The 11,960-nt window shown below is 45.1% G+C and overlaps 1 protein-coding gene across 1 annotated transcript in view; it reads right to left on the bottom strand.

Annotated features, from left to right (window-relative positions):
* Positions 1-2,587: 2,587 nt before the first annotated feature.
* The window catches only part of LOC113487347 (protein spinster homolog 2), a 144,829-nt gene continuing 135,456 nt past the window's right edge, over positions 2,588-11,960 (bottom strand). Inside the window, exon 13 of the mRNA XM_026861865.1 lies at positions 2,588-2,678. Coding sequence (XP_026717666.1) covers positions 2,636-2,678 — 43 coding nt within the window. The 3' untranslated portion in view covers positions 2,588-2,635. The remainder of the gene's footprint in view (positions 2,679-11,960) is intronic.

The following is an 11,960-nucleotide window of genomic DNA, read 5'->3' as shown; positions in this document are numbered from 1 at the left end:
ATCCCTCTTCATTGCTTTACGCCTTTTCCTGGTGATGTCGTCACCACCTACTTGGAAAACCAGGAAAGGGCAGTAGTCCTGGGGTCTCACTAGAGCGGGGACTTTTGCTGTGAGGTCCTTGACGCGGGCCCCAGGGAGGCAGCAGACTTCCCTGTGAAGTGGGTCTGGTCTGCATATGGGGCCTTCAACACCCCTCAAAATGGAGTCCCCCACTGCAATGACTCTTCTGGGGTTCTTTCCAGAACTGGTTTTAAAACCTGGTCTAGCATGACCAGTCCTTGGTGGACCTTGGTCTTCCTCATTTGTCTCATTTTCTTCCTCCTTCTCTTCTTCATTCAGAAGTTCCAGGGCCCCGAATCTATTGTGAAGGGGCACCATGGAGGGTGAAGGAGGTTGGCAGAAGATTTTCCTGCCTCCCTGAGCAGGGACCTAATTCCAGCCTCCCCTGTCTCTTAGGTCCCCTCCTTCTGTCTGGCAGCAAGGGGCTGAGGGATCGCCTGCCTCCTTTGGAGCCGCCATTTTCTCCTGTTGCTGTACAGGTGCTGGGGTGTTACTCCACCAACCAATTTCCCTTTCACACTCCCGAATACTTCTTAATCTCTCAACCGCTTCTTTGCGTTCTGCCACCAGGCTGAGCAGATCATCCAGTTGATGGCAGTGCTGTCCCTGCGACCCCCCGGCAGGGCTGACAGGCTCAGGCACTCCCTGCAGCACGGGACCTGCCCCGCTGCCTGTTCGCGTGGCAGCTGCCTCCGGGTCGCCATGTTCTTTCTGGCGGTGGTTTTGAATCGCGTAGAGACCATGGTTCAGGCTGCTCGTGGAGGACGGTAAAATAGAACTAGCTCTGATAAATTCTAAACTCCAGAGAGCGAGTGCGATTTGCCGGCTCCCCCCGCCTGAGCGAACCCCGGAGAGCGAGCGCCCCTCGGCTGCTCCCCTGCCTGCTCGCCCCGTCTGCAGCCGCCGCGCCTCAGGCTCCTGCCGCGCCCCGCCCTGGGGGCTGCTCCTGTACGTGATGGGCGTGAGGCGCTGCCACTCCGGTCTCCGCCCGCCCTCGGTCCCCGCTGCCCTTGTCGGCAGCGGCTCAGACTTCCCGCTCAGGGAGGGGGGAGTGGGGGGGTGGGACACGACTTGAGGCTCTCCCTCTTCCCTCGGGTTCTGCCTTCACGTCTTGCGGTTTCTGGATGCTTTCAGGAGGGTCCGCCGCCTCTGCCCTCCTCCCCGGAGCCCTCTCCTCAGCAACTCAGAGGCCAGTTCAGGCAGTCCGTCCAGGATGCACGTGCCCCGCAGTAAAGCTCAGCTCTCAGCCTTGCTGCTAACAAGGTTCCCCGCATGCTGGTGCCATACACTTGCTTTGAAGAGCAACATCAGCACATCTACTGACTGGTGAGATACCCCTTGTGCATGCTGTGGCATATCTACGCAGCCAGCCGCTTTCCTAGATTTAAGTGGAAAGGATAACCAGTTCTCTCCCTGCAGATTTCCTGAGAGGTTCTGTGCTCCCATGTTGTGCAGGAAAATGCCCCTGACCTTAAACATCAGTGGCTGCTGGCTTATAGAAAATCTCCCTACAACGATGGCCTGGTTCCTCTCAACCTGTATAAAACTGGACCAAAAGAGAAGAAAGTGTGCACGGGACCCATGTGTTAAGTGTTTTTATAAGGTAAGTGTCAGCAACACCACCAAATATTTCCTCCCAGATTTTTTGAGGATTTTTTTGAAATAAAGCTAAAAGCTACTGATAAACAATAATGTGGGAGCACACATCCAGCCCAAAGACTGCAGGTACAGGCAGGCCTATCATATTCTTAGCCTATACCAGAATATACTCCCCCTTTGTGGAAGTAACACATCTGCTCTACTAGAGATTGTATTAAGTCTTTTCCCCCAAAAGGCCACTCTTAAGTGTGTTATTGAGTTGTGATTTTGTCATTAGTCTTTCAAGTGCATCTAATTTATGGGAAATAAATCTCTTCAAAAACTTGCTTTAATTAATTTTGGCTACAGTAAAATGGTGGGAAATGTTTATCAATTGTTGCAGCTCTGAGCTGCAGTGCTGTGACTGGTGAGTGATAAGAATAGCACGAACACAAGAGAGAAGAATGGGCAGTGGCAGTGGGACTCTCCCTCTGGCTCGCAGCCAAGGCCTCAGCTCTGTCACCCTGGATCAAGGGCTGCAGTGGGGACAGTCCTAGCAACAACATGCAAGTTCATACACTGCCAGAACACTTTTTTCTGCAGAAAATTTAGAATATGCTAGGAATGGTTACTTGATAGCGAGCAGATGTTGGACCAAGAGCGATGCAGCAGCAGGTTTTATGAACGCAAGATACGTTCAGAATTCTGGCCTCGGACAATCACACCCACTGCTGGTCAAGGCGAGAGGGGTTGCATGGTCTCATCTGCTCAAAGAAAGGAGCACCATGTTTTTGGAAGCAACTCAGCACAACAAAGGGACACTGGAGTTGAGCCCTGGTTTCCCTGTTGTTGATTTGTTCCAATTTGGGTTGAGGGTAGCAAAGGTGCAGACCATGGCTGTCTAAAGTTAACTTCTTTCCAATTTCTAAGGAAATAAAGGGGTTGACAGGGAGTGGATGTTTAGCTTGAAACCTGTTGGTTTGGGTCACTCACCATCTCAGACTTTCACAGAAGCTGGTGGCATCACAAGTTGATTTACCCTGGTGAAGGGAAAACAAAAGTGACATGTGAGAGCTACAATTAGTGAAGAAACAGGCTCCTAAAAACACACGAGCCTATTAAATCCAGGTTCCTGTTGCTTAACAGTTTCTAAAGAGATAGAACATTAATAACCCTTTCACACAGAGGTGTCTGATAGCAATTCTGACAATTGCCGGAACATGCCAAGTACCATTGCTGACACTAATTGACAAGGATTTGGGAAGGTCCCAAAGACATTCAGACGTAGCAATTGTTTCCCTAAGCCAGTAACAAGACTGTTTATACAGTGGCTGTTGAATGGTGTCCTTCAGACTGACAGCACAAATGTAAACAGTCACCAATGATAAAAATTAAATTAAGAAAAAAGGAGCTGTCTTTCAGTTTTCAGCTCCTGAAAGCCTCCTGCTGTTCCAGACAACTGCTCCCAAGTGATGGATGGAGTCGGGTGGGGACACTGCAGTGTCACCAGGCAGAAGCTGTCCTTGGCAAGGTGCTGTCCTGCACCTCCTGCGTGCAGGCAGCGAGGGGAACACGTCCTGTCTGCTCTGTGGGGTACCCAGGGAAAGGCAGCAATAGTTTTACTAAGTTCATCCCTTAGAGCTGCTCCTTGTCATTGCAGGACGTGTCCCGTGCCATTCAGCCTTCCGTGGCAACAGCCCTCCTGCAGCAGCACATCACCTCGCCTCTCTCCCAGCATGTTCCTGCCTTCCCAGGCTGTGGTTACACCCGTGCTCCCTTGACAGCGTGAAGCACAGCAAGGCCCCAGTGTGATCCGTGACAGACCAGTCACCCTCGGCCTCTCAGACCTTTGGGACTTGACTTCCTGTCTATCTCGGACACTCACTGACCTCAGTGGGAACTCCTGGATTCTTGCGAGGACACTGGAAAACCCCCACCTCACCTGAGGACCTGGCTTCACATTGCCACATTTGAGTGCTTTTACCCAAATGCACTCTAGCTGTACGTGGCCAACAGAGGAATAAATCTGAGTCACAGTCTTCGCGTACAATTTGGCTGTGCTAACTTAAAATTACAAACAAACTGAAACAGCAGTATTTTATACCTTAAAGGATTGCAGCAGGGTTTTGCCATCACATGCAAATGCACAGCTTATTTCTGAATCGGTGAAAAACCTGGGCAGGTTTACAGGGAAGACCACACAACCCATCACTGCCCGAGGTTCTACCAGGTCAGAACTTCTCAGTGAAACAAAATTTTCCTTTGGAAAATGCTGATTCTATAAAACTCATCTGTGGCTCTTCACTAGACTTCATACCTGACCCAGGACACTCTTTCTGCTGAAAAGGCATGATGCTGGATTCAGACATGTATTCCAGGATAAAAACTAACCAGTGGTTAGGGGACACCTTTCAAGAAATCTCTGCATCAGAAATTGGCCCAGTTCAGCCTACAGCTCTTGACTTCACACCGCCCTCACAGACAATTTGTCTCCAAGATGCACAGAAGCCTCTGTGCCTTTTCTGCCTTTCAGGGCTATAAGCTGAAATATTTTTGATGCAAGAACTGGTCCAAGTTTCTTTGTAGAACTGCCATTCTTGGTAACCTTACTGCATTGGACATTACATTGTACTGAACATTGCAACTGTGCTTTAACTATCAGAAAACATCAGAAGGATAAAACCTATTACCGTGTAATGCTACAGTCCACTTCAGATGTAGGAAGTAAACTGTGGTACGTTATGAAGCTATCATAGAACACTAACACTCCAGATGTTTGAATGTACCATAATGTTGTTTGAAAGGCATGTCCCTTAACATGTAATTCATTACACATTTTTCCAAAATATAAAATATATACAGAAAAAGTTAGTCTTGCCAACATCTTCTCTTTAACAGAGAGAACCCACCTGCATTGCTGACAGATGAACTGTAAATACACACACAACTTTCCTTCTTATATTATTTACAGTTCAGACTCCTCTGGGATAAAATGTACCTCCTACATAAGTACTTGTGTTGTCCTCAAGTCATGCGGGTTACTTGTTCTTTGCATTTTAACACATTTCTCTCAACTTCTGCTTTATCTCTTTTTTACAGATGGGAACAGAGGCCTAGAGGGGCTAATCCTAAAATACATTTAGAAGATTTCATGGGAAATTAGACCTCACATGACTTGAGAACCTGGTGGGGAGAGAAGTGACTTTCAGGGCTCACATAGGAAGCTCCTGGGCAGAAGAGGGAATTGAAATAGTCTCCCAAATTTCAGACACTGCAGCCTTCATTCTCTGAAGCACTGTGTTGTAGACAGTGGTCAGTGGCTTAGACACAGCCTGATTTCAATGAGACTCAGCTTACAGGTGGCAGCAGGTCAGCTGTGAATTATTTTTTTAGAAAAGCAAACCCATTAATAATAAATTTTAGATTCTCTTGGGCAGTAGAATGTAGTACATGGACTTAAGCTAACAAGGCACAAGAGCATGTAAATCCCTGTTAAGTCCCACTTGCCTTTCTAATAATGATAATCCCACACCGAATAGATTGTCGCTTCCGATTTGGTGATATCCACCGACTAAACATTGGTTCCTAAATTGTTCTATTTTCTCTTCAGTGTTTTCTCAAGACTGTGAATGTTTTTGTTCCTTGAAGAGAGCAGGGTGGGAACCACTCTGTTGTTTCCTTTGGGGGAGGAAACTTACCCAAATTGCCTTTCAAGAACAGAAGCTACACAACTTTTTTGGCTGTTTTTACAGGCTCTTCCAGCAGTTAAAAATGTGGCTGACTCCTTCTAACCCCATCATTTCCTCTCCTGTCAAACCTAAATATTTCTCCTAGATCCTATCAAACCATTTCCATGTAGTGTGACAGCATCTATAATTCTGAAGTATTTATAAGACTGTCTGTTTAATATTAAACTACATGCTCTAGAGCTATTAAATATTTATACTATGTAAAATGGATCTAATTTCGCAGCACCTCAGCTGGTTAGAGACTGCATAAGAAAAAGAAGACAAATTTAAGGTAACAGATGAGTGGCGAGGATCTTTTACAGGTCAGCTACACACTACTTTATTTCAGGAACTGTGCAGAGATTATTCTCCAAATGCTCTGTCCCTTTCAGTCTAGCTGGTCACTAAGCCAACAGATAATGGAGATTACAGTTTGTAATACAGCCAGCACAGCTGTACAATTCCCAGCACAATCTGGGCCCTAGGAGACCTTTGAAAGAGTCTTTGCTCACATCCCATGCAAGAATGCTCTGTTCCACCCTCTGCCAGCACAAATAAAACCCGAATCTCCCTTCTCACCTGCAGCTTCATCTGCTCCAACAATTTAGGGTGAAGTTGTGAGCAGTGATGGGATGGATGTCCCCCTGACTCTCCATGACATATAACTACAGAATGTTTGAGCTCCATGAATATGTCATCTCTGCTCACGAGCTCGAGCTGAAGCAAGTAACAGGATGTCAAGAAGAACAACACACTTTACTATGTGCAGCTCTGTCACGCACAAGACTCCAAGAGAAAGGCTGTGCTTATATAAACCTTTTGTGAATGATGCCAACACCGTTTCATGTTAAGTTTCATACATAACTTGAAGAACACACATATTTCAATATCCTACAGCTTTCCAAAAGCCCTGTTTTCTTGCTATCTAAAAAAGTCAGGCTCTGGCTTTTGTAATAGAGAAGCATATTAGGAAATAACGTCCTAATTTTACGGCCTGCTGTACTTAACATCACTTAACTTTTACAACCAACAATAAAATGCTTCGATGGGGACCTTCTAGCCTGCAAATAACTCATTTTTTAACTAGCAGGAGCTCATTCAGCAGATGAGAGTATTGGGGCTACAGGGCCAGCTACATCACTGGACTTAGCAGCAACTCCTGCCTGTGCTTAAGGATCCTTCTCCCTCCTTCCTTTCACTGGAGAGAATTCTGTGTTTCTGAAGTGCTGTGCAATGTGCTATGAGGTGCCTGTTTGAAGCAGTACTTTAGGAAGGGATACCAGCATAACACTCACTAATGGCAACATTCAGCAGCTTCCTCCCTGTCTGAACATCCTCAGACGCTGGGGGTAGGGTGGTAAACCGCTCCCAAAGGCTTTGTGAACACATTGAAATCAGAAATTTTAGGTGATGAAATGTTTACATGGACAGACACCCTTAAAAGTTAATGAGACTATATGGCCTTAAATCTATGAAAAACAAATCTCTTTTTCAAATACAGCTAGTTAAAGGGGTTCTTCCTGGCATGGAAGCATTGCAGCTTCCACTGGTGTATCAGTGATGATTATCAGTGCAGCCAGGTGCAGCATCCTGCAAATCCAGCTACTGAAACTCATCAGCAGCATTCAAATCTAATGTTGCTGTCTGAGCCTGTGCAAGCAGAACAGAGTCTAAGGATTATCATTTGTAGCTCCACACCTGCATGACTTTCAGATGTAAGAGCGAATTTTACCCACTGATAAGTGAACACAGGAAGTTACTTGCACATGAGCTAGCTCATGCCATTGTTATCACTGTATTCCTGCAGATAGATAACTGACAAAATAGTTACCGAGTAGGAGAGCTGGGGCAGCCTTTGACATTGGGTTTCCTGATCTCCAAATGCACACAAACTCAGGTAAGTTAAAATTCTAGGGTAGAAGCAATGCTGTCACTCTGGTCCCACTGACACTTGCAAGAGGACAAGTGTAGTTGCAGCTAGAAGGAGGAAAGAGATCACTAAAGCAGAGTGTAAAGTGGGCTTAGGCACAGGCAAAGTCTTCTCTGCATAATAACTGCCTCCTATTTTACCAACTGTGGTTCAGAAAGGGAGAAATGTCAAGAAAGCCTATGTTTCACATACTGGGCTCACTTAATCCTCCCCCTCGTTAGTGCAGGGATCAATCGCCTTAAATAAATCCTTGCTGAAGCTGATTCCCAAAACACATTAACATTATAGTAAACAAAGGAGGGAAATGGACACAAGTTTACAGACCATCCCACTCGTATTTTCCATCACTGACTGCATGCTATCAACACCCTCAGAGTCAGCTTCAAGAGGATATAAAGCTTTTTGCAGCTTGCCTGCCAGCAATACAGACAGGTAACACAGGACCAGGGAACACCTTAAAAACACAACCAACCGCCTCTCGGACCTTACCACACCTCATTCATACTCTACACAGACCCTACTGCTTTGTCTCACCGGTATTTACCACACAGGAATTTATAGCTGCCTTTCACTGGGATTTTGTCCCATTTTCCTTGAGGACTTTGAATCAGTCCAACTCCATTAAATGCACCAAGTTTCATCTAGTAATGCATGATGCCAATAGGGCCACGCATGCGGGCACTGAATTCATGCAAAGATTTCTGCCCCTAAGACAAAACAAAGAAGTCCATGACTACTCTGCTTTCTCTTCGTTTTACTCCCTGTAGAAGCCAAACCCAGCTGTCTTACCTACTGCAGAGTTCTTTATCAGCCTGGCTCTCGACCACACTTGTGAGTGTAACATACTGGTCCCAATAACACACCACCTTTTTGCCAGACAGTTTACAAAGACCAAAACCAGCAGGCTGGAGACTCCAGTTCAAGTGTGTACCTTTTATGCCCTTCATTACAGAGGTTTTAACCAAGCAGTGCAGAATGTAACTATGTATGTTCACCATTACTGTACTCCAGTAACTAAGTGTAGTTGCTGTTTTCACCTGCAGTTGGAAGGAGATGGCTTTGGCCCCCTGCTCTACAAGGGAGTTCTCCCAGGATGCTGAACAAACTGCTAGGTGCACCTGTGCCTCCATCTCTACCTTAGAAAATGGCTGCAGAACATTAAACCTTAGTACAACCTATTCCTTTCTGAGCAGGGTGTAAGAACAGCTAAAGCAAGGATTGCTTCCAGAGAGCATGTCCTGTTTTAACCGAACTGTCAGGTCAGTAACACTTTTGGGCAAGATACTCACAATTAACATGCATTACTGCAGAAACTCAGTGCTTTGATTTAAATGGCTCCTAGTATGCTGCAGCTGAAAACAAGGCCTGAAAGTGAAGATGCATGAAAGGTGAGCAATAATAATATATCAACCTAGAAAGATCCCAGTGAGTGGTACAGGGACAGGACTAGCACAGCTAAAAATAGTCTATGCACTGAGCTTCCTGATGCATCATGACAGGTTCGCCCAGCCTCCCAGGAACAGGGCCTGTTTGATGAAGCTGAGGTCAGTTTGCAAAAAAAAAAAAAAAAAGATGCCAAGCAGAATGCTAACAAAATTTAACAAAGAATCAGGCATAGGAGTAGCTTGCATTGGAGTGGGAAACCATTGCTTAATTTAGCTCTGCTGCCTGCTTGCGCTCACTCATTTCTACCCAGTGAGGAAGCCTGGGGCTTGTGTAAATCTGAATCACTCCCAACCAAGGCTCAAACAGGACTTGGTTGTTGCAGCCCTCCTGGCAGCCCTTCGCTCTGGAGACAGAAATGGTGGCTCAGTCTGCAGCAAGCAGCAGCTCCCGTGGAGGCAGCCCGACAGGAGCTTCGAGCTGGTGATGACAGGTGCTCCACCAGCTGCACTCGCCTTTTCTTCCTGCAAGTCAGTGGGTTTAGCAAATGCAGTATGAGAATCATATACAGCAAATACATATTTTCTCTATATTCAGTACAGCCCTTTAAAGTTCTGCAGACTCTGTTAGTATTTTCCATCTGTTCATTTAATCTAGGTGCTGAGCATATTTGCCTCCAGAGGGAGAAACACAGGTCAGCTTCTATTTTTCCTCTTTCACATGTCTTTACAGAGGAGAAAACTGGCATTAAAGAAAAAAAAAATCAATAATGTTTTCTTCCATTTTTTCAGGCAGCTGCAACAGAACAGATGTGAAGACCAGTGGTTAACAGCACTCATTAGGGTCTGGAGCACTTGGATGGAAACAAACTGCAGAGATAAGGCTGCCTTACTGCTTTGTGGTGGTACGCTCACGTGGGCTCCTGAAGTTTGAGGAGATGTGGGTCTCTGAAGGTCTCTCGACTTTGTGCCTGAGGCTGTCCCTGTATGTATAATTCTGCCAGATATGGATGGGCTCAGAATTAAGGTGGTGGGGTTTTTAGGGCCATGGAAGATGTGGGTAACATCATACCCTTACATCCACTGAAATAAGGGAGAAAAGAGGAAGTGGAGGGTCTTGCTTTTTTCTTGGCATGACTGAATGGGAAAGGGGATAAAAATGACATACAAAGCAGGTATGATCTAATTAAATCTTTAAATGGAAAATCCTGTAGAACTTCCTGATGCCACTTGGTTAGAAACATAATTCTTATCCTCCAAAACAGCCACCTCATCATACAGCTCTTTTCACCAACCTCTAAGTTACCAGGTATGGGGAACCATCCTGTTTTGCTCCAATATAACAGTCTGGGCAAGCCCTGCCTGGCACCTGGTAGTGCTGTCTGGCACATAGCAGCAACTTTAGGAACGACCACACTCCTTATTGGAGCACTGGAAGTAACACTCCAACAGTTCTGTCCCTGTTTCACTAAGAGATGCCATTCAGGCCAAGGACCCAACCACCAGTAAATTACTCTAACACACCTACAGTCACAACTCGCTGAAAATGTGCCTTGCAGATTTCTCCACATGAAGAGGTCATCTACTGTTGATAAAAGTAAATACCTTTGTAAAATGTTCTGTGACCTGACAGGCTTCAGGAAACAGACTAGCAGGGCTGAATTTTTCATGACTGTTTGTATTTCCTTGTGTCAGAAAGGGTTTCTGGCTTGAAGGCTGCCTTCTGTTCAGTGCTCCAGTCACCTGCACAGAATCTGATCAGATTTCCTACCTGTGCCAGGGCAGCCTTAGCAAACAAACTGTGTTAGCAAGAGTTTAAAATATCCTCCTGCATGATCCTCCATGCCAAGAATTGCCTTTGCAATAACAATGCAAATTGACATATCGAATCCACGGTAAGCATATGATTTAGGTGGCCCTTGTACCTTGTGGGCAAGTGCTTTCAATCTTGTTTTACAGCTGATGAACATTTTAGGGACGGCATCTGACTTCCTGAAGGTCGCAGCAGAGTCAGTAGCCAAGACAACAGTAGGACTCCAAGTAGTTCTTGATCTGCTGCTCTTCTTGGACAAGTAAGTTTTGCCTTCCTATAACTTCAGGCACATGAAGAAATTCCACTCTTGCTGTAGAACAGCACTTAAGTAGTAGGAACAGCCTAGGAGTAATGTTTTCCTTTCTATGTGGCACAGCAGATTAACCTCAGAAGGTCAGTATATGGGAGGAACTGATGGGCTTGGAGAACCATGAAGTTCTGCCTGCAGCTTCTTCCACAGCTTGCAGTTAGCAAGACCTATGCCAACACCATCTGGCTCAATCCTTCTGCCTGTACTTAAGCAAAGCTCCTGCTGCCAGCAATTAACTTGAACAGCATATTTCAAATGCCACGAGCATTTTGTGGAAGGACCACAATTGAGCTCAAAATGTCTGTGAGGAACCAAACTGACCTTTGACATCTTCCTACCTAACCTGCAGGAAATCCACAGGTTGACAAAAGCAAAAGAACAAATTATTTTTTTCTATGACACCATATTTTCCATCTGCTGATAGCAGCTCCCAACTGAAGAAACAAACCAGCATTTAGAATTCAGACAGTCCCAAGCCATTACATTTTTAATATCTGCTAGCTCCATTTATGGAGTTACAAACATGGCTGGTAAACAGGGGAGAGAAAAAAAAAAACAACAGCTCTGCAAGCAGGCTTTTTCCACTAATAATAAAACTATTTACATTTTAAACACCTCCTCCCTTCATAGTCTTAAACTCTTTGATTCCATATAAATGGTCTAACAGTCTAATCTTATTCCAACTGCCATCTATGTGTCTTTATCACACCACTCTCAGATATTCAAAACACACTCCTTGCCTCTCTTCTTCCATCATCACAGATCCTGTGTGTCTTAATCTGGGCTTTTTGCTATAAATTCACATACCTTCAAAGGCCATTGTGAGTTTATATCACTGTAGGAAATGTTTAATTATTGTTTTGTAAAGTAAAAAAAAAGCAATCATATTATTTCCCCTAAATAGCTGAATATCATCAGTGAGTTAACTGTTTCTCTAATATCCATTTATGCGAGTTGTTAAAATCCACTTGCTGGCCCTGAAATCCTCAAATCCAAACTCTGCTTCAATGCAGCACTGAGATGTCTCTCTAAAGTAAGTGTCTAGCCTCTTTAAAAACACCCCTGCAATACATCTTAAAATATTTCACTGGAGAGATACTGTTTTTAATAATGCAAACTACCAGAATGGAACATGCTCCGTATGAGTCTAGCATGCCAG

This window comes from Athene cunicularia, assembly GCF_003259725.1.
Source record: "Athene cunicularia isolate RWA chromosome 19 unlocalized genomic scaffold, athCun1 chr19_part1, whole genome shotgun sequence".
NCBI lineage: Eukaryota > Metazoa > Chordata > Aves > Strigiformes > Strigidae > Athene > Athene cunicularia.
Note: the sequence above shows the minus strand (reverse complement) of the source record. Positions and strands in the feature narration are given on the sequence as shown.